General features: G+C 39.2%; 1 protein-coding gene across 4 annotated transcripts in view; it reads left to right on the top strand.

The window, feature by feature from the left end:
• The window catches only part of STAG1 (STAG1 cohesin complex component), a 406,617-nt gene that overhangs the window by 119,311 nt on the left and 263,384 nt on the right, over nt 1-23,922 (top strand). For 2 of the 4 annotated variants that reach the window (XM_024244311.3, XM_063722218.1), the window contains one exon: nt 7,619-7,721. The exons of the other annotated variants lie outside the window; for them this stretch is intronic. In XM_024244311.3, coding sequence (XP_024100079.1) covers nt 7,619-7,721 — 103 coding nt within the window. The remainder of the gene's footprint in view (nt 1-7,618; nt 7,722-23,922) is intronic. 4 annotated transcript variants of the gene reach the window in all.

The raw sequence follows: 23,922 nt of genomic DNA, 5'->3' as shown, positions 1-23,922 counted from the left end.
TTTTTATTTTTTAAGGAAAATTTTGGACAACTTATTTCTTTATCAAAATGCTCTCTTTGATGAGACATTTCAAATATGTTCTTTGATATTGGGACAATATGTTTGCAGTGTAAGTAGTAGTAGGGTGTGTAATTACCATATCCATTCATGGCTTTTGCTATTGAACTGTCAACATGTTTTCTGATATTCAACAAAAAAGATGTTAATGTCCTATATCAGGAGTCAGCAAACTGTGGCCCATGGGCCAAATCTGGCATGTTGTCTCTTTTTGCAAAATAAAATTTTGGATTAGAGCCACACTCGTTCCTTTACATGCTGTTTATGACTATTTTGTATTACAAGTTGTGACAGTGATAGTATTGCATGGAAAGCCTAAAATATTTAGTCTGGCCATTTACAAAAAATAGTTTGTTGTCGCCTATCTTATCCCATACTCTTTCTCTACCCGCTCCCTGCTCACTTACAGCTCTTTTATTATGATTCTTTCTTTTTCCTTAGATTAGATTGTTGAGGTGTTCCGGCTACCAGAAGAAATCTAAGGGATATACCAGTTGACATTTTTGATGGCATCCCATTAGATTTGTTGGAGTTAAGGACAGATTTAGAATTGAGATTTACTTTTATTTTTATTTTCTTTTGAGATGGAATTTTCCACTGTTGCCCATGCTGGAATGCAGTGGTGCGATCTCGGCTCACTGCTACCTCTGGCTTCCAGGTTCAAGCGATTCTCCTGCCTTGGCCTCCTGAGTAGCTGGGATTACAGGCACGTGCCACCATGCCCGGCTAATTTTTGTATTTTTAGTACAGACAGGTTTCACTATGTTGGCCAGCCTGGTCTCGAACTCCTGACCTCAGGTGGTCTGCCCACCTCAGCCTCCCAAAGTGCCGGGATTACATGCATGAGTCACTGTGCCTGGCCAGATTTAGAATTGGGACTTATTTTGGGAAATGTGATCACAGGAATGGCAGATATTATTCCTTTCATAGCTTTTATCATGATGCCAGTCGGGAATCTGCATACTTTGATTCTGTATAACAATGATTTAGATATAATAAAAGTGATGAGCACTTTAAGCAGTTATTTATATATTATTACTGCTCAATTCGTTTACATACCTTATTTTCAAGAGAGAACCTCTGATTGATCTCTTGGCCTTCTTTTTTTCCCTTCCAGCATTCTAAGACACAGAGCTATCCAAATTTCTTTAAACCGCTTGAAAAACCATCAATACTGTCCTGTCTTTTCCCCGACATATGGGAGATAAAATTTATTTTCTGCCTACTTATTTCTTTTTTACCTCTGTACCTGAGCATGATATCATATATATAAATATATTAACTTATATAAATATGGTATAAATACCATATTTATATGATATTTAAGTTTGGAGGGCCCCTTATAGTATTTTCTTTCTTTTCTTTGTACTTATGCACTTCTGCCCTTACCTGGCCAAGCCACTAAGTCTTAGCTCAGGTCTTATGCCTCCAGAAAAGTACTTAATGTAACATTTTATAATTGTCTCTTATTTTTTCTGACCCATCTCCTAAACTGCATTGTGTGCCTTAATTTTGTATGTCCTGCTGCTAGGACACTGTTGGGTATTAGGCAGGCCTTTAATAGCTCTTTGATAAAATATGAAACAGAGGTTATATTTAAATTAAAGTTGTATTACATGAGTTTGTATTGACATTATATCTAATATATCATGCATTGTGAGTGAATTTTTTTCAAAAGAATGTAAATCTGTAATATGTCTGTGGGTACTGGACAGTGGTGATCTGGGAGCTGGGTAAATGAGCTCTGGTTTAGATCTGTCAGCCGAAGATGGTACTCTTGGTTAAATTGAGATGTCCAATTTTGGTTTTTAAAATGTAGACACTATAAAGACCACTCTAGTGATTATCCTTATTATTTCTTGGCTTACTTAGATATTATAATTGCTGATGGATTTGTCATTTTAGTGCTGTTTACTATTAAGCATTGTCAAAACATTATCATTTACTACATTTTATATTCCGGGAAGCATACTAGGTTCTGGGTAGATATAACATGTAGAGCAGGCTTAGTTCTTTTTGCAATGAAGCTTGTAAAGTTAGATATAAATCAAATAATTACAAATACATAGTTCTAAACTATCATTGGTGCTGTGAAGGAAAAGTAGGAGGTATTATGAGAATTTTAACACATGCCTTTGTTTAGTCTACTTTTCTAAGGAAGAGACAGTTGAACTGAGGTCTGAAGTGGGGTTTAGGGGAAGAAGAAGGGAGCAGGCTATTAGGCCCAGACTGAGATTATGTCATGCAAGGACCCTGAGATATGTTTGAAGGCCTGAAATAAAGCCTCCCCCCACCCCATTTTTTTCTCCAGCACTGGGGATGGAGAGTGACATGAGATAAACTGTGAGTAGGATGGAACAGTATCATATCAGTACCTGCTAAGTCATGTTCAGAATTACGTTTTTTTCTCTTCTCTATGTGTATTATTCCATTTTCACACTGCTATAACGAACTACCTGGAACTGGGTAATTTATAAAGAAAAGAGGTTTAGTTGACTCATGGCATGGCTGGGGGGAGGCCTCAGGAAACTTACAATCATGGCGGAAGGTGAAGGGGAAGCAAGCACCCTCTTCACAAAACGGCAGGAGAGAGAGAAGGGGAGTGGAAGGAAGTACCACACTTTTAAACCATCAGATCTCGTGAGAACTCACTATCACAACAACAGCATAGAGGAAACTGCTCCCGTGATCCAGTCACCTCCCACCAGGTCCCTCCCTTGACAGGTGGGGATTACAATTCGAGATGAGATTTTGGTGAGGACGCAGAGCCAAACCATATCAGCATGATAGAGATATAATAAGATATATATACTTAGAAAGTTACTTAGTGCAGTATATTATTAGATGGGAAAGGCCAACACTAGAAACAAGGAGACCTATCAGGAGAAGGATGTTGCAGTATCTAGGGAAAAGATGATAACTTAAACTAGTTACCCTGGAGATAGAAAGAGGTAGACAGAATTTAGAGAGTTCTAGGGAGCAAAATCATTTTTTAAATAAGATTTGATCTTACTCTGTTCCATGCTCTTAATTTATGTCTAGTAGTGTTATAAATGTGAACATTAGCCATTTGCAGGAGTTTTGAAGAGCAATTGGTCAAAGTTTGAATTTCTATACCCCTTGACCTGTCATTTTCACTGCATATATCCTAAAGAGAAACTTGATTGTGTAATAAGATTTATTTGTGTGCAAGAACAGTCATTTCAGCCCTGTTTGTAATAGTGCAAAACTAGAGACAGACTAATGCTCATTGATAGGGAAGTAGCTAAATAAGTTCAGTGCATATTATGGAGTGCCATTCAGGAATCTAATGTATTTATATGGAAGATTCTCATGTATGTAACACTTAAAAAATTGAAATATTGATATTTATATTTTGAGAGAGAGAGACAGAGAGATGCAAAAGCCTAAATATTTATGGCAGTGTCAAACTATTAACAGTGGTATTCTGCAGATGGGATTCAGAGTTAGGATGAGATAAAGTGAAACTTTTCCTTGTATTCTTACATATTTTCTATTGCTCGAAATTTTCTTTTTCAAAAGCCTAGAATTTGTTTTCGTATGTCTTAATAATTAAACATACACATACTAACACATAACAGTGCATTAGCTGTTTGTTGGCAGTAGTTCTCACTGTTTAAGCTGACTGCAGCTGGCAGCATTATTAAACAAATTGTACTTTTCTGACTCTTGAAAGGGGCATCAATAAACAATACTGCTGAAGAATAGGTTAGTTTCACTAATGGGTCAGTAATTATATTCTAGAACCAACCTGCTCCTATAGTTGCCTGGAGACTTACAAGCATCAAAAGCACTTGGAGATTTTGTCCACACAAGATAAATACAAAACATAATATTTGCATTGTAGTATCTTAACATGAAAATAGAAAATTCAGGTTTATCTTGAGATCTAACTAGACTCTGCCACTTACTAAGTGTGCGACTGTGGACAAATTTATCAGGTTTTCAGATCTTTCATTTCCTCATTCATAAAATCAGGAAGATAACATGCTTCTTACAAGGTTTTTGTGCATATATATTATAGATAACATATGTAAACTGACACATAGTCTATACTGAACATGGCCTATTTGGATTGTAGTGAGGAAAAAAAGCAGTATGATTCATTGTTCTTTAGTAGAGACAAATAAGATTGACTGGATCCGGGTTGGCAAATACTGCTAGTGGTTCTGATGCCTCTTTTAAATAAAATGTTGAAACATAGCCACACCCATTAATTTGCATATTGCATATGGCTGCATTTATGGTATGTCACCAAGGTTGAGTAGTAGCTATAGAGAACTTAAGACCCATAAGCCTAAAATATATACTGTATGGTTTTTTGTTTTTTTGTTTTTTTTTTTTTTTTGAGATGTAGTCTCACTCTGTTGCTCAGGCTGGAGTGCAGTGGCGTGATCTTGGCTCGGCCAACCTGCGCCTTGTGGGTTCAAGCGATTCTCCTGCCTCAGCCTCCCAGGTAGCTGGGACTACAGGCGCACACCACCATGCCTGGATAATTTTTGTATTTTTAGTAGAGACGGGGTTTCACTATGTTGGCCAGGTAGGTCTCGAACTCCTGACCTCATGATCTGCTGGCCTTGGCCTCCCAAAGTGCTGGGATTACAGGCGTGAGCCACCGCACCTGGCTGTATGGATCCTTATGAAAAAGCTTGCTGACCCTGGACATCATTTACAATATTATTTATAGTTTTGTTGTTGTTGTTTTGTTTGTTTGTTTTTGAGACAGAGTTCTACTCTGTCGCCCAGGCTGGAGTGCAGTGGTGCTCTCTCTGCTCACTGCAACCTCCACCTCCCGGGTTCAAGCGATTCTCGTGCCTCAGCCTCCCAAAGTGTTGGGATTACAGGCGTGAGCCACTGCGCCCAGTCTTATTTATGGTTTTAAATAACAGATTAACTTTAAAGATATATAAGTTGTAGAGTAATATGATAACTTTGAAGATTTACAAGTGGGTAAGTAATATGATGTGAGAATGTTACTGGCAGCGGTGTGTGGAATGGCTTGAATAAGCGGCAGTAGGGAGATGAATTGAGATTATCACGGGGAGTGGTGATTGTGGTAGTAATCCTGGAAAGAGTGAGAAACAGATTATATTGTTCTGAGAAGGATGGCTGAGGTAGGATTATGTTAGCAGGAGGCACAAGAAGACTGATATCATTCTATCAATTCTAGTTTATAGACAGGATAATGGTGACAATAAATTTGTATAATAACTTAAAGCATAGTTATGTATAACAAATCAGTTAATTAATTGTATCTCTGTTAGTAGAAAGTCAGAAGTAAGTCAGGATTGGATTCAATTTTAGATGTGGCATTTGGTGAATTTGAGGTGGCATTCAAGTAAGTATGTCATGCATGCAAGATAAAAATCTTGAGTCAGAGATCTGGAATGTGGTCAGGTGTACTGATAAGGTATTGAAGTCATTTGCATAGAAGTTACACATTAACTGGATGAAATCTACAAGGGAGTGTAATATAAATGGAGTAGAGCAGACCTAACAGTTGAGCTTTAAGGGAGAGGGAATGAGCCTAAAAGAGCATTTGGTGAAGGAGATTGAGAAATAGTAGATTGTGAGTTGGACTTACCATTTGCTATGTACTTTTCCTACTCTTTACAATTTTATGCAGTAATGTAGAATTTAGTGAAGAGATTCTTGTTCATGCTGTCTAAACCTTTTCAATGCTGTGTTGAAGCCAGCTTGTATTGGCCTGTGAGAGTTAAATATTAAATTTTTAGGAATTTTGCAAGCTAGCTAAACACAACATATCTGTTTAAAAAAGTTAACTTATATAAGGTTAAATTAAATGTCATATGAAAAATAAAAATAGTAAATACTCAAAACTCATCACTTCCTAATTATTTCATGTTACTATTTATGCTCTTGAAGTTGTTATTTAAACCTGTTGTGTCTTTGTGGTAGAAATATGTTTTAATGCTGTACTACTGTTTGTCACTTCCCACCTCACTTTGGTTATGCCACTTTGGTCATTTGAAATTGGCTATGGTAGGAATATGTACACCATGAAAATCAGCAAATGATAAAAATCAACGCTTAATTTATTGTTTTGTTGATGATAGACTTAAGAAAGTGATAAAGAAATTGTTAACAACGCAGATTCAACTTAAAGGTGTATTGGATGGTCTATACGCATTACAATACCAATAACAAAAAATTGAGGAAGCATGTTTCCTCAGCCCTTATCTGAGTCAGCAGAGAAGTTGCTCACACCAATGACTAATGAGTCAAGTTTCAACAACTGTCTTTATCATTTTACTCGCATCCTACTCATTAAAGTGAACAAAAATAGAAACCACCTTTCATGTTAAAATAACTATTCATTCATCAGTTGCAGCTGTAGGTTAGATTCCAATAATTGGCTGGGCACGGTGGCTCACGCCTGTAATCCCAGCACTTTGGGAGGCCGAGGCAGGTGGATCATGAGGTCAGGAGATCGAGACCATCCTGGCTAACACGGTGAAACCCCATCTCTACTAAAAATGCAAAAAAAATTAGCCGGGCGTGGTGGCAGGTGCCTGTAGTCCCAGCTACTCGGGAGGCTGAGGCAGGAGAATGGCGTGAACCCGGGAGGCGGAACTTGCAGTGAGCTGAGATTGTGCCACTGCATTCCAGCCTGGGCGACAGAGTGAGACTGTCTCAAAAAAAAAAAAAAAAAAGATTCCAGTATAAGAGTTGGGCAAAAATTATCTTTAAAATTATTTTGTGAGAGTCAGTTACGTGGAATTTACAATAAAGAGTGTTTAGTGTTTTATTATTATTTGTAAATTATATGCTAAGTATCCTTTATGTCTTTTTTGTTGGTTTGTTTTGTTTTCAGACAGAGTATTGCCCTGTTGCCCAGGCTGGAGAGCAGTGGCGTAATCTCGGCTCACTGCAACCTCCGCGGGTTCAAATGATTCCCCTGCCTCAACCTCCTGAGTAGATGGGATTACAGGCACATGCCACCATGCCCGGCTAATTTTTGTATTTTTAGTACTGATGGGGTTTTACTATGTTGGCCAGGCTGGTCCCAAATTCTGATTTCAGGTGATCCGCCTGCCTCACCCTCCCAAAGTGCTGAGATTATAGGCATGAGCCACCGTGCCTGGCCATATGTCTTAATACTTATAACTTAGGTGTTCGTATTTTTTTTTTGAAAAGACAGTGGTTAAACATTAACTGGCACAACACTGCCCTTCATGACTTTATAAAATAAATAAAAATATTCCTAAGCCTTCATATTTTTATACTGAAGAATTAGTCTTTTGCAGTTATATTTTGCATTTATTTTTGTATAGCAGCTATCATTTCCACAGTCATTTCTTCCTCTTCATTTCCCTCTTTATTTGGGGGATTCATTTCACTCACTGTTATGTGAAATTAGGAAGGGAGGATAACATTTTTAGTTTGCTAGAGAGTTTCTCTGAAAGTAGAAGTATAAGCCACTTCTAATCAGCCATATAGCAGGAGGTAAGGAAAGTAGTGAAACAGAAATGCATTATACTTATTAATTTGTTCGCTAAAATAATATAACATTTTCTAGGGATTCAACTAATGAAACTACTGCCCATTCCGATGCTGGCAGCGAGCTTGAAGAAACAGAGGTCAAAGGAAAAAGAAAAAGGGGTCGTCCTGGCCGGCCTCCAGTATGTATTATGCTTGTCTTCTTTGTTCCTTTAATAGTGACCATGTTAATGAGTTTATATGAGTTGTTAATTCTAGTGCTAGTATGGTTAATACTTAAAAAAAAATTCAGTGACACAATAGAGATTGGAAACTTTTTTTTACATAAATTGTCTTGGCAGTGATCAGAAAAAAGAGATGATTGTAGTATGATTTTGTTGCCCTCCTTCTCTTTGTAAATAAATGGTAGTCCATGTGAAGGCATAGAGAAGGTCACTAACAATGAATGAGGTTTAGTTAGTTAAGACTTCCTGCTTTTCAGATGCAACTCTGATTTCTTATGAGCTCCCAAGTACTGTTTTGGAGTTTGGGGCCAGTCTCAGAGTATATTCTCATTGATAACCTGATGGGGAAGTTTAGAAGAGCTCTAGATAATCCTACTTTGAGAGATAGCTTAATGTATTGTAAGAGCATCAGTCATAATTTAAGCATGCATAAACCCTATAGAAGATACTATTATCTGCTTGTCAAGGGGTTAAGGGTTATACTGTTCTGTGTTTGCTTTTATGATGTGATTTGCTATTAGTAATTTTTTTCTATTTTATGAAAATTCTTCTAATGGAAACTCTTAGCCTCCTTTTAATAGGAGACATCATGTAATGAACCCCCCCATATAGCCATTACCCAGATTTAGCAGTTATCAAATCATGACCAATCTTGTTTCATCTCATCACCCCTCCTCCTTTTTTTCCATCCTATGTTATTTTTAAGGTCATTCTAGACATCATTCCATCTGTAAATATTTTAGTGTGTATTGCTAAAAATAAGGGCCTGTTTCTCCTTCCCCCGCCATGGAGTCTCACTCTGTTGCCCAGGCTGGAGTGCAGTGGCACAATCTTGGCTCACTGCAACCTCCACCTCCTAGGTTCAGCGATTCTCCTGTCTCAGCCTCCTGAGTAACTGGGATTATAGGCACTCACCATCATGCCCAGCTAATTTTTTCTTTTTTTTTTTTTTAAAGTAGAGATGGGGTTTCATCATGTTGGCCAGGCTGGTCTCGAACTCCTGACCTCAGGTGATCCACCCGCCTCAGCCTCCCAAAGTGCTGGAATTACAGGCCTGAGGCACTGCGCCCGGCCCTCTTTTTTTTTTTTTTTTTTTTTACACTACCACAATATCATTGTGAAGTCCCAGTATAAAATATTTTATTAATATCACCAAATAGCCAGTTTTATAGTTTGTAATCATCTTATGAACATTTAAAATCTAGTTTGGTGGTTAGAGTCATCATCTTATGAACATTTAAAATCTAGTTTGGTGGTTAGAGTCATCATCTTATGAACATTTAAAATCTAGTTTGGTGGTTAGAGTCATGGACACAGGAATGATCCACCCCCTGCAATTGGTGGTTATGTTGCTTAACCAGTTATTGTCTATATGTCTTTTATAATGAGTTACACAACAAGACTGGTATTTTGATACAGTTAAGTCATTTTTCCCTCTTGTTTGCCAGAATTTTTAATTAATTACTCCTCCAGGCCAACCTTAAAATAAAAAACAAGATGAAAGACTTCTTGTATTTTGCTATACACTTGCTTTTATCCTCTACTGTTATTTAAAGGAAAAAATAATGGGGGAAGACATGCAGTATAGTAACTTTTTGTATTACTTCTTCGTTTGTAGAAGTATTTGGTGGTACAGTATTCCTTACAAACATATTTTGGGAAAAGTGAAAGAGTTTTGCACTTGGAAGCTGTTGACTATTCTAGTTCCCATTACTACCATGTGATTTTTCTGAGACCATAGGCAAGTTTCATTGCTATCCTGGCAATCTCAGGATATAACTGCAAAGTTGGAAATAAGACTAGATTTGCTTAAAGGTGGGAGAATGAATTGCCCACGTTTGCTTACTTGAATTTGTTCTCCCCAACTTGAAATTCTTCACTTACAGGATTCAGATTAAGTACTGTCTCCTTAAAGAAACTTTTTTATTTTTCCTAAAGAGAATTTACCACCCGTTCAGCAGGCTATTGTATTATTCCTTAGAACCTGTTTAAGTTTTATGTGTGTACAGCTGAATCCTTGTAATGTTGTGCCTTTTCTTTTGAGATGGAATCTTACTCTGTCGCCCAGGCTGGAGTGCAGTGGCATGATCTTGGCTCACTGCAACCCCCGCCTCCTGGGTTCAAGTGATTCTCCTGCCTCAGCCTCCTGAGTAGCTGGGACTACAGGTGTGCGCCACAATGCCCAGCTAATTTTTTGTATTTTTTGGTAGAGATGGGGTTTCACCAATGTTGTGCTTTTTTGATGAAAAGAAGTCTGTGTACCCAAATGCTTAACCGTTTTGTGGTAGGAAATATTTGATTTTTACTGAAGTTACTACTACATACTCTAGTAAGTAAATAGTGCATGTTCATGCCATATTTATAGTATTGAAAAAATGTCAACCAGTATAAGAAAGTAGCATTCTAGAAATGTTTTATTTATATTTCAGTCTATACATTCACACAAATTAGTTCACATGGCTGTCTGTACTTCCACCTAACTCAATCAGTCCCGTTTCTTGATTGTGCCAACAATGTAACATAAACAACTTCCTGAATTTCTACTTTGAGCTTTGTTTTGGCTTTTTATGTTATTTAATCCTCACACTAGTGTTATGAAATAGGTCTTAGATGCAGTTTACAGAGTAGAATATGAAGTTAAAAAGTGGTGATTTGCCTAAGGTCACACAGCAAGTAAATGGGAAAGCTAGGATTTGAATTTATATGCTAACTCCCACACTGTTTCTCTTAAGGAAGCAAGAATGCCAAGCTGTTAATTAATCTTGAGAGTTATAATTGTCAGAATGATCAGATTGGAGTCCTGCTTCAGGTACCTGTTATGAAGAAATATTGGACATTTTCTCTCAACTAGCTGCATTTTGAACAATAAGTCAAGTTTTAACTGATAGCATTCTTTGTTTAGCTGTAGTAATACTATTCATCACTTCTTTTTTTAAGTTTAATCCTTTTAAAATTTATTACTTTTAAAGGGCATTTCTTGTATCTTTGGTTTTCATTTAGCCAGTCAAAAACAAATAATATAAGGAGTTTCTATTATAGGCAGTATTGTTTCCTTTTATTTTATTTTATGTTTTGTTTTATGTTATTTTATGTTATTTTATGTTATGTTATTTTATTTTATTTTATTTTTTCTTTTGAGACAGGATCTCACTGTGTCACCCAGGCTGGAGTGCAGTGGCGCAACTGTGGCTTACTGCATCCTCAAACTCCCGGGCTCAAACAGTTCTCCCACCTCCTCAGCCTCCGGAATAGCTGGGACTACAGGTGCACGCCATCACGCATGGCTGATTTATTTTTGTGTGAAGATGGGGTCTCACTATGTTGTCCAGGGTGGTCTTAAACTCCTGGGCTCAACTGATCGTCCCACCTCAGCCTCCCAAAGTGCTGGGATTACAGGCAGGAACCACTACCCCGGCCTTTCCTTTTTTTTTTTTTTTTTTTTTTTTTTTGAGACGGAGTCTCGCTCTGTTGCGTTATCTGGAGTGTAGTAGCACGATCTTGGCTCACTGCAACGTCTGCCTCCTGGGTTCAAGCAATTCTCCCACCTCAGCCTTCCAAGTAGCTGGGATTACAGGCACGCGCCACCACACCTGGCTAATCTTTGTATTTTTAGTAGAGACAGGGTTTCACCATGTTGGCCAGGCTGGCTTGAACTCCCGACCTGAAGTGATCCGCCCGCCTCAGCCTCACAAAGTATTGGGATTACAGGCGTGAGCCACCACGCCAGGCCTAAAGATGTGTTTAACATTGCAAATCGCCACCTCTACCCAATATGACTTAACTGTTTTCCCCTTCTGCTAATGTAACATACATTTTACTTACTTGCTTATTGTCTCTCTCCTACAACTGGAATGTAAGTTGTGTGAAGGCAGGAATTTTTATCTAGTGTGTCTTCTGCTATTTACTGGTGTCTGACCTGCAGTAAGTGTTCAGTAAATGTTTAATGAATGAATGGTGTTTTAATTTTGTTAAATAAGCACTGCCCCACCCCCTGCCCTTTGGTGTTTAAAAAATTTTTCATTTTGAAATAATTTCCAACACAGAAGGATTCTAAGAATTCTTTGAAGAATTGTCAGCTGTCCTTCATGCACATTGTCCTAATGTTAGCATTTTACTACATTTGCTTTATCATATTCCCACTCTTTCCTTCTCTCTGTCTTCTCCTCTCTATATATGTACACACATATACACATGTAAATATGGATTTTTTATGGCATATGCAGAGATAAGTATTTTGGTATCTATTAGTTTTGATCTGTTTTGGAGTAAGTTGCAGACATGATGTTACTTTTTTTTTTTAATTCAGTATTGTTTCGTAGAATATCTCTTCGCAGCACTTTATTTCTAATACTTTAGTGTGTATTTCTTTGCAATCAAGGACATTTTTTCTTACATAACCACAGTACAGTTATGAAAATATGAAAATAATATTGATATAATAATGATATCTATACATCTCATTTAGATTTTGCCAGTTGTCATAATCTAATCCCTTAAAAGAAAAACTATTCTTTTCCTGAATCGGGATCTAGTCCAGGATTTTATGTTGCTTGTAGTTGTCATGTAAATCGGCACCTCTCTAACCTTAACCCCTCTTTAGTCTCTCGTGTTTTATAAAGGATTTTTTTCTCTTAGTGAGAACCAGCACTTCTATATTCTCAACATTATATAACTTTCATATTTGCATAGGCTGAGTAGGAGAGGTAAATAATGTTGTATATAAAGTTTCAGTGCCGCAAAAGAAATAGCACTTGAATATAAAATTTTCTTTTAATTCTCAGCAAGGCAAGGTACTTCTATAGAAGGGTGCGCCCTTACAGATGGAACAATGGTGAGTGCACACTTGGACAAGGGAGGGGAAGGGGTTCTTATCCCTGACGCATGTGGCACCTGCTGCTGTGTCATTCCCTTATTGGCTAGGGTTAGACCACACAGGCTAAACTAATTCCGATTGGCTAATTTAAAGAGAGTGGCGGGGTGAGTGGTTTGGCGGGAAAAATGGTTATGACAGAGCAGATGATCGGAATGAGTCAGGGTGGAGTAGGTAATTGGAATAAGTCAGAGTGGAGCAGGGGATTGAAGTGAGTCAGGGTGGAGCAGGTAATTGAAAAAGGTTGCTTTACGAGGAAGTTAAGTTTAAAAGTAGAAGGCAAAGAAGTGAACATACTTTTCTTTGAAAAGAAATTTAGAACTCATATCTAACAATAAAAAGATACAGTTTTTATTTTTAAATGTCTATTCATACATAGAAGATGGAGAATGCACAACAAAAGATTAATAATGAGTACCAGAAGGGTAAGTCAACAGGTCACTTATAAAAATTGGATCTTTTAAATTATTTGGTAGTTTAATGTAGACTGTTGAGAATTTCATAATATTCAAATTCCAAAGTTTTTTTTTTCTTTTAAATACCAAAATTTTTATTTGCCCACCCTCTTGGTTTAGCATTATAAACCAAATCAATCTTTTTGACCCAGCGTTGTGATAGGAACCACCATGTTACAATGTGGTGGCAGATGTCTGCTAGATTTTATGTTTTTCTGGCTCCTCTCAACCTCTGACTGTCACTTCTTTTGTCGTTTCTTGGTTGTCCTTTAACAGTCTATTATAACTCCTGTAAAATAGAGAGTAAAAGTACCAACCCCATTGTTATGAGGTTTTATGAGGACTAAGCTAGGACTAAGTCAATCTTTCAGGAACATTCAGACTCCAGTGGTTCCTCCTTGATCTTCAGTATAGCTCCTTCTCATCTGTAATGGGCTGAAGAACCATTGAACTGATAAACCAGGCACATGGGTATAAGTCCATAGGCCAGGTGAAGGCCTAGATATAAAATATATGGACTTTGTGACGACCACTACCAACATCCAGCCTAAAGAAGGACTGACATAGCATTTCCAACACCACTGATCTCATGGTTCCCTGTAGATGTCTCCCTTGTACCTACATTATGACCAGAGCTTGAGGAAGGGCCTCTCAATTTCCCCTGCTACACTTGGAATAGTATGAGGGACTCAGCAGAGGCTGGAAACTGAATTACTAGGCCCAGGGAGTTAATGTGGGACACTGACAAACCAATTGCAGAGTTGGTGCCATGTTGACCATTTATGTTAAAAATTCTTAACTATTCTAAACCATGCTGACATGAACTGTTTTGCAAATAAGTTTTGCTGTATAGCCATTGTTTTTTTAAATCCTAAATTTCTGAAAGTGAAGTTTGTTAGTATATGCTGTTTGTTTTGAAAGCTTTTGACATATATTATTGCCTTTCGCACAGCAAAATATATGGGTATAAGCTATGTTACTGCTTATAATGGTTAAGTCTTTTCTAATTTTTAAGTGGTGAAAGTTTAAATCAATACTTTCTATATTGTTCATTATTTGTGAATAAAGGTGGTATGATCACAGCTCACTACAGACTTGATTTCCCAGGCTCAAGTGATTCTCCCACCTCAGCCTTTGGAGTGGGACTACAGGCATGCATCACCACACCGGCTAAGTTTTTGTAGAGGCAAGGTTTTGTCATGTTGCCCAGGCTGGTCTCAAACTCCTCGGCTCAAGCAGTCTGCCCAGTAGGACTCCTAAAGTGCTGGATTACAGGCATGAGGCAATGGGCCCAGCCTATTTATAATTTTCTGTACTACTTTTTCTATTTTTATTTTTCTAAGAAACAAAGATCTCTGTAAAAGAATTTTTTGGAGCTTAAATGTGCACTCTTTTGTAATCACTTTAGGAAGTATATTAGTTGGACTTCTTTTTAAGCTGTCTTTGTTGTTTTCTTAATTTTTCATTTAGAATTTTCTTCTACTGACTAGACTAGTTTTTAGTTCTGACTTCCTTAATTATGTTAAAGACTACCACAGTTCCAAGAACACAGAATTAAAACCTGAGTCATTGTTACATTTCCTCATCTCCAAGTCTCTTGTCCTGTCTCCTTTATCTATTGAAATTTCAGGTCTGATGACTTTTTTTTTTTTTTTTTTTGGAGACGGAATCTTGCTCTGTCGCCCAGGGTGGAGTGCAGTGGCGCCATCTCGGCTCACTGCAAGTTCCGCCTCCCAGGTTCATGCCATTCTCCTGCCTCAGCCTCCCGAGTAGCTGGGATGACAGGTGCCCACCACCGTTCCTGGCTACTTTTTTTGTATTTTTAGTAGAGACGGGGTTTCACTGTGTTAACCAGGATGGTCTTGATCTCCTGACCTTGTGATCCACCCTCCTTGGCCTCCCAAAGTGCTGGGATTACAGGTGCGAGCCACCGCGCCCAGCGTCTGATGACTTTTACTTTATAAGCTCACTGTGTCTTCCACATCTGTCCTTTATTTTACATTTCCCAAGTTTGTATCTTTAGGGCTCACTTTATTGGCAGCTGTACTGTTAGCTTCCTACCTTTGGTCTTTGTCTTTTTCTATTTCATCCTTTTTAATAGTGCTGGGTGGGAATATGTTTTTTCTTTTTTTATTTTCTTTTTTCTTTTTGATTTGGAGTCTTGCTCTGTCGCCCAGGCTGGAGTGCAGTGGCACGATCTTGGCTCACTGCAAGCTCCTCCTCCCAGGTTCACACCATTCCACTGCCTCAGCCTCCCGAGTAGCTGGGACTACAGGTGCCCACCATCACGCCCAGCTAATTTTTTGTATTTTTAGTAGAGATGGGGTTTCACCGTGTTAGCCAGGATGGTCTCAATCTCCTGACCTTGTGATCCGCCCACCTCGGCCTCCCAAAGTGCTGGGATTACAGGCGTGAGCCACCGGCCGGCCAGGAATATGTTTTTTCTTATTCAAAAAGCAGGCAGTGCCCCCACTCCTTTTTTTTTTTTTTTTTTTTTTTTTTTTGGACAAAGTCTTGTTGTAACCCAGGCTGGAGTGCAGTGGCACGATCTCAGCTCACAGGCAATGCCATTTTTGAAAAAGTGTGGGGTATCTTCAACTAACCTAATATCACACCTAATATTTTATTGTATTTCCCTGTTCACAACTTTTTAGTCAGGTATCTGTCTTGTCTCTTGTTTTTTCATGTATGGCTTTTGCTTTCCGACATTCACACCATTGCTCATTGTGTTTTTTCGTTCTGGAACCCTTGTTTTCTAAATTCTACGTATGCTAATCTTACTAATACTAATTCTTACTAATTTTATGAGTTCATTAAGTCCCAACTTGCAGCATAATTTTTTTGTGAAACTTTTCCTGCTTCTCGGTACTAAAAATAATCTTTCTCTTGGAAGGTTTTTAGCACTTATCATAAACCAAAATTCCATGAAAAGTATTTTTATATACTATAGTTTATTATTTTATATTGCAGGTATTTGTGTTTATCTCTTTATCTTTTGTGTATGTATAAAATTTTTGCATTATGCAATCCCCCAAAAAGTTAATATATATTATTTGTGATACGGTGTGGATTTTTTCACATTCACAGCTCATTATGCCAGATAAGGCACAAAGGTTAAAGAATGTTTTTGTATCTTTGTTTCTTAAAACTTCTAGGAAAGTCATTGCACATTCATACTGCAACTTAACCTATTCTAGAGCTTTGGAATAGAGTATTTGGGATAAGTTATTTTCCTACACAGCAGGGCTTATTTGTGTATTTAAAACACTTTACTAGAAATGTAGATACACATTTAAATTGAGTAGTATACAGTCGTCCTAAAGATTGCTGTAAATTCTGAGATTAGATTGCATCATTTTTGTATAGGAACAGTGAAGGTTAATGACTTTCTATGTATATGTAACATATTTTCCATGAAATTCATTACTTACTGTGTTGCTGCAGGCTTTCTTTCAGGTATTTCAGGTTTGCTTTCCTACACATACTCATTAAAATATTTTATAATCACTATGTCCCTTGAATTACTTGTAGTAATGAACTCTAATTTCTGTATTAATAACCCTATGGACCATAGATATTTCACTTGTACTGTTGTTTATGGGATATAAAGCACTAGTGTTCCTTCATCACTACCAATTGACAAGATTGTATTAGGATGTTGAAAATACATCTTAAATAGTGTAAGTTCTTTTTTATTTTATTTGTTTATTTTTTTTAGGCAGAGTCTTTCTCTGTTGCCCACGCTGGAGTGCAGTGGCACAATCTTGGCTCGCTGCAACCTCCACTTCCCGGGTTCAAGCAATTCTCCTGCCTTAGCCTCCTGAGTAGCTAGGACTACAGGCGTGTACCACCATGCCCGGCTAATTTTTTGTATTTTTAGTGTAGATGGGGTTTCACCATGTGGGCCAGGCCGGTCTCAAACTCCTGACCTCAGCTAATCCATCCACATCAGCCTCCCAAAGTGCTGGGATTACAGGCATGAGCCACAACGCCCAGCCAGTATAAGTTCTTTGAAAGCCATGTTTGGGGATAGTGGTTACCATGTTGGACAGTGCACATATAACGAATCAGTCTGGGTCCAGTCTGGTGAGAGAATCGTTGCCAATAATTCAAATGGAGAAAAATTAATGTAAAGAATTAATTGGCCGGGCACAGTGGTGCACACCTGTAATCCTAGCACTTTGGGAAGCCAAGGCGGGGCGGATCACTTGAGTCCAGGAGTTCGAGACCAGCCTGGCCAACATGGTGAAACCCCATCTCTACTAAAAATAAAAAAATTACCTGGGTGTGGTGGCACACACCTGTAATCCCATCTCCTCGGGAGCCTGAGGCACGAGAATCACCTGAACCTGGGAGGCAGAGGTTGCAGTGAGCTGAGATTGCATCATTACATTCTAGTCTGGGTGACAGAGTAAGGCTCTGTCTTAAAAAATAATTATTAACTATTTAAAGACTTCAAATCATTTGTCATTTGGGAACTGCAAATCAAGACAACAATGAGATCCTACTACATACCTATTAGAATGGCTGAAATTTAAAAATCTGACAATATCGATTTCCTGGGAGGTATGTGATGCAACAGAAACTCTGATTTCTTTTTTTTTTTTTTTTGAGACGGAGTCTCACTCTGTTCACTCTGTTGCCCAGGCTGGAGTGCAGTGGCATGATTGTGGCTCACTGCAAGCTCCGCCTCCCGGGTTCACACCATTCTCCTGCCTCAGCCTCCCGAGTAGCTGGGACTACAGCCACCTGCAACCACACCTGGCTAATTTTTTTTGTATTTTTAGTAAGGGACGGAGTTTCACCGTGTTAGCCAGATGGTCTCAATCTCCTGACCTCGTGATCCGCCCGCCTCGGCCTCCCAAAGTGCTGGGATTACAGGTGTGAGCCACCGCGCCTGGCCCAGAAACTCTCATTTCTTGCTGATAGAAATGCAAAATGGTACAGCCAGTTTGAAAGACAGTTTGGCAATTTCATACAAAGCTAAACATAGTCTTACTCAATGTTCCAGCAGTTATACCCCTAGGTATATACATAGCTGATTTTAAAAATTAAGTACACAGAAAAACCTGCTTGTGAATGTTTTTTATTTGTAATTGCCTAATAGTGGTGACCCAGATGCCCATTATTTGGTAAATGGCTAACAAAGTGTGATACATCCATAGAATGGAATGCTATTCAAGAATTTTTTTGAATGGCCTATTTGGCCACTAAAAGACATGGATGAATGTTTTTGTTTTAAGACAGGGGCTTGCTCTGTTCTTCAGGCTGGAGGGAGTGCAGTGGAACATTCATGGCTCACTGCAGCCTCAGGCTCCTAGGCTCAAGCCATCCTCCTGTATAGCTGGAGCTACAGGCACATGCCACCATGTCCAGCTAACTTTTTTGTTCTTGTTTTTTGTTTTTTTATCCTTTATCTTTAGATATTTTTTCTTTTTATTTATTGTTAACTGATAAATTTTTTTATTTTTTGTTTTTTTGTGGAGAAGGAGTCTTGCTTTGTTTCCCAGGCTGGTCTTGAACTCTTGGCCTCAGCAATCGTTCTGCCTCGTCCCCTCAATGTACGGGGATTAGAGGTGTGAGCCACCGTGCCCAGCCAGACATGGATCTTAAATGCATATTATTAAAGTGAAAGATGTTAGTCTGAAAGGCCTACATGTTGTTAGACTCCAGTTACAGGTTGAGCAACCCTAATAGAAAAATCTGAAATCTGAAATGCTCTGAAGTTTGAAACTTTCTGAATCCCAACATATAGCTACATAAAAAATTCCACACATAGGCTGGGTGCAGTGGCCCATGCCTGTAATCCCAGCACTTTGGGAGGCCGAGGCGGGCAGATCACAAGGTCAGGAGATGGAGACCATCCTGGGTAGCACAGTGAAACCCCCGTCTCTACTAAAAATACAAAAAATTAGCTGGGCGTGGTGGCGGGCACCTGTAGTCCCAGCTGTTCGGGAGGCTGAGGCAGGAGAATGGCGTGAACCCAGGAGGCAGAGCTTGCGGTGAGCCGAGATCGTGCCACTGCACTTCAGCCTGGGCGACAGAGCGAGACTCCGTCTAAAAAAAAAAAAAAAAAATTCCACACATAACCTTATGTGACGGGTCACAGTTAAAACCAAGATCAAGGCGAGATGCAGTGGGTTACCCCTGTAATCCCAGCATTTGGGAGGTGAGGCAGGCAGATATCTTGAGCTCAGGAGTTCAAGACCAGCCTGGGCAACATGGCAAAACCCGTCTCTACCAAAAAAAAATAGCTGGGTGTGGTGGCTAGTGCTTATAGTCCCAGCTACTTAGGTGGCTTAGGCTGGAGGATTGCTTAAGCTTGGGAGGGGAGGTTGCAGTGAGCTGTGATCGTGCCACTGTACTCCAGCCTGGGTGACAGAGTAAGACTGTGTCTCAAAAGAAAAAGTAAAAAGGTCAAAACTTTGTTTCATGCACAAAATTATTAAAAATATTATGGCCAGGCACATAATACTACATACCTATTAGAATGGCTGAAATTTAAAAATCTGACAATATCAATTTCCTGGGAGGTATGTGATGGGATTACACCTGTAATCCCAGCACTTTGGGAGGCTGAGGCGGGCAGATCACCTGAGGTCGGGAGTTCGAGACCAGCCTGACCAACATGGAGAAACCTCATCTCTACTAAAAACACAAAATTAGCCGGGCATGGTGGTGCATGCTTGTAATCCCAGCTACTTGGGAGTCTGAGGCAGGAGAATCGCTCGAACCCAGGAGGCGGAGGTTGCAGTGAGCCTAGATTGTGCCGTTGCAATCCAGCTTGGGCGACGAGTGAAACTCTGTCTCAAAGAAAAAAAAAATTATGTAAAATTCCTTTCAGGCTATGTGTGTAAGGTATATATGAAACATAAACGAGTTTCATGTTTAGACTTGAGTTCCATCCCCAAGATGTCTCATTATGTATGTGCAAATATTCTAAAATTTGAAAAAACTGGAAGTCTGACACACTTCTTGTTCTAAGCATTTCAGATAAGGGGTACTCAACCCATATATTAATATGTGGAAAAAAGAAAACTATGATGATGATTAAAAAAGTAAAAACTAGTGGTTTCCTGAGAAGGGGAAGAGAAAGGGTTGAATGGGCAATACACAGGATTTTTAAAGTAAACTATTCTCCATGATAACCGTTAATTGTGCATACACAACACCAAGCATTTGTCAAAACCCTTAGAACTTCACAGAACAAAGAGTAAATGTGTTTTTTTCTTTCATAATTGAGATTTTGTTGGTTGTGTTGGGGATTAGTACACAGACATTTCAGTTTGTGCGCAATTCTTAACATACATACTGAAAATCTAAAAAAAAAGTTTGTAATTCTTTTTTAAAGTTATTCCAGTGACTTTCCAGCTTAAAATTTGGAGGCAAATTTTCCTTGAGGCTATCAAGTACCAGTGTCTTCACATGTTGATAAGCTGTTAAATACACTTCTCCAATTCAGTTAAAAGCATATACATAGCATACTCAAATTTTCAGTCTTTCACAGCACATTAACAAAGTTATTGGGAAAACAGGAATACCACAACCAAAGATGTTAAGAGTGCACACAATTCTGACAGGGAGAGCCATGATCAAGGAGTTTTTTTTTTTAGAAAATCCTGCTAACGGCCGGGTGCAGTGGCTCACGCCTGTAATCCCAGCACTTTGGGAGGCTGAGGTGGGTGGATCACAAGGTCAGGAATTCGAGACCAGCCTGGCCAATATGGTGAAATCCCATCTCTACTAAGAATACAAAGATTAGCTGGGAGTGGTGGCAGGCACCTGTAGTCCCAGCTACTCGGGAGGCTGAGGCAGGAGAATCACTTGAACCTGGGAGGTGGAGGTTGCAGTGAGCTGAGATCGCACCACTGTACTCCAGCCTGGGCGACAGATGAGACTCCGTCTCAAAAAAAGAAAAAAAAAAAGAAAGAAAATTCTGCTATAAAAAAACATGGAATAGAAATAATTTAAAATATCCAAGACATTAAAATGCAAATTTTTTTTTTTAAATTCAGGACTATAACTCCATGTTGCCATTTTATATACTTTGTCTTTTAGGATATGAAAAGTAACCCCCATCTAAGGAATGTTAAGCTGACACCCAAGACAGTCAAAGCCTCCGACAACAATTCAGTATCTCACACTGTTTTCTGGTTGTACCAAAAGATAACCAGTGAATGATTTCACCTCTTAAAAACAAAAAGCATTTACACTTTAAAAATGGGATGTGGGTGGGATTCCCTTCTTCTTAAAAATGTTTCTAGATGTACTAAAAAACTTGCATTTATACAATAGTTGATAAAAATATTCCTCTGGATTCTACTAGAATAGAAGGACCACTGATAATAGTATATGATATTAATCAGACTTGGCTTCTTTTTCTCCGGCTTCACCAGAAGCTGTATTCTTCTTGGTTTTGCTTTGTCCATTTTCTGCAGGTAAATCTATAGTTTTTTGGTTAGCCTCATCAGCCTCTTTTCTCTTTGCTCCCCTTTTCCCTTTTCTTTATACCTTTTACATGTATATATATGTGTGTGTGTGTATATATATATGTATCTAAATATATATTTATATACAAATATATATACTCTCTCTCTCTATATATATATGCTAATTTTTGTAATTTTTTGTCTAGACAGGATTTCGCCATGTTGCCCAGGCTGGTCTTGAACTCCTGGGCTCAAGCGATCTGCCTGCCTTGACCTCTTAGAGTGCTGGCATTACAGGTGTGAGCCACTGTACCTGGCCCTGTTTGTACTTTCCTGCTGCCTTTTTTGACTTCATTTCCACTTTTCAGGAACAGGTTTAGCTGACAACCATGCCTGTCTCCTCTTTGACTCTTTCTTCACTTCGACTTCCACCTCTGCTTAGCTGACTTTCCTCTTGGGCATCATTGCAGTGGGGAGAGTGCATACTGGGTGCTAGTGGGCCATGGTGCACAGAGAGCCTTAGTGAGCTGGGCTGCTGGGCTGCCTGTTCACTGCCGCTCCTCCAACTGCGTGAGCTACTGATACCCGCTCAAAGAGTGACTTTGTTATGTGTAACATATGGGAGGTGTATTTTATGTTTTGTCCACATAAGAACCTAGAAGCAAAGGTACTCTAGTAGCAACAAGCAAAACATAGTGTCCAGTTCTTTTTTTTTTTTTTTAAGATAGGGTCTCGCTGTCATTCAGGAGTACAGTGCTACAATCACGGCTTACTGCAGACTCGACTTCCCTGGCTCATTCGATTCTCCTACTTCAGCCTGCTGAGCAGCTGGGACTACAGGCACACACTACTACCCTAGCTAACTTTGTAGAGATGGGCTTTTGCCACGTTGCTCAGGCTGGTCTGGAACTCCTGGGATCAAGCCATCCTCCCTACCTTGTCTACCCCTGTGCTGGTATTACCAGTGTGCAGTTCTTTTTTTTTTTTTTTTTTTTTTTTTTTTTTGAGATGGAGTCTTGCTCTGTTGCCCAGGCTGGAGTACAATGGTTCAATTTCAGCTCACTGCAACCTCTCTCTGCCTCCTAGGTTCAAGCGATTCTCCCGACTCAGCCTCCCGAGTAGCTGGGATTACAGGCATGCGCCACCACGCCTGGATAATTTTTGTATTTTTAGTAGAGACGGGGTTTTGCCATGTTGGCCAGGCTGGTCTAGAACTCCTTACCTCAGGTGATCTGCCTGCCTTGGCCTCCCAAAGTGCTGGGATTACAGGCGTGAGCCATTGTGCCCGGCCAACCAGTGTGCAGTGCTTATTCTCTGATATCATTTTCTAGTAAAAGGAACCCAGTCTCTTTCTTGTATTGGTTGATTCTAGAACTGGGGCAAGGAATATACAAGGTGAACCTGGAGCATCTTGTGCCAATAAGTAGCTAAGTGCTAAAAAAGAAATGAAAAACCACACAGAATGATGTGATTATGTCATAAGGACTTGGGAGCCAACTAAAAGAGCTCCCATTGGCCAAAGCTGAAACAATTTGCACAACAAAGTAAAGTAGTATTGAATTATGTCAGACACGGTGGCTCATGCCTGTAATCCTAGCACTTTGGGAGACCGAGGCACGTGGATCTCTTGAGATCAGGAGTTCAAGACCAGCCTGGCCAACATGGTTGAAACCCCATCTCTACTAAAAATACAAAAATTAGTTGGGTGTGGTGGCACATGCCTGTAATCCCAGCTACTCAGGAGGCTGAGGCAGAAGAATTGCTTGAACCCAGGAGGCAGAGGTTGCAGTGAGCAAAGATCGCACCACCACACTCCAGCCTGGGCAACAAAGAGAGAACCTGTCTCCAAAAACAAAGCAAAACAAATAGTATTGAATTAGAACCCCAAGTATAAAATAAATGATGAGTGTATACTGATATAAATGATTGAATAAATAAATAGTTGAGAATAGACAAGTCTTCCATGTGAGAGAATTATAATTTGTGTAAATACCTTCTCAAGGAGGTGGAGTGGAGCTTCTACCCCTTAAATGTGGGCTATACATAGTGACTTTCTTCTGAAGGGTACACTATGGAAAGAGTAAGAAAAGTACAGAGGTGAAACCTGACAAAACACTACATCAGCCAAGTGATTTAGGTCAATATCAACATTGGTCAATTATGTTGCTAGTATGTACTCTTGATATGAGGTGATAAAAATGGCATGTTACTGGCTGGGCGTGGTGACTCAAGCCTGTAATCCCAGCACTTTGGGAGGCTGAGGTGGGTGGATCACGAGGTCAGGAGATCGAGACCATCCTGCCTAACACAGTGAAACCACATCTCTACTAAAAATACAAAAAAAAATTAGCCAGGGTGGTGGCACACACCTGTAGTTTCAGCTACTCGGGAGGCTGAGGCAGGAG

The sequence above is a fragment of the Pongo abelii genome, chromosome 2, assembly GCF_028885655.2.
Source record: "Pongo abelii isolate AG06213 chromosome 2, NHGRI_mPonAbe1-v2.0_pri, whole genome shotgun sequence".
NCBI lineage: Eukaryota > Metazoa > Chordata > Mammalia > Primates > Hominidae > Pongo > Pongo abelii.
The sequence above is the reverse complement of the archived record's forward strand: the minus strand, read 5'-3'. Positions and strand labels throughout refer to the sequence as shown.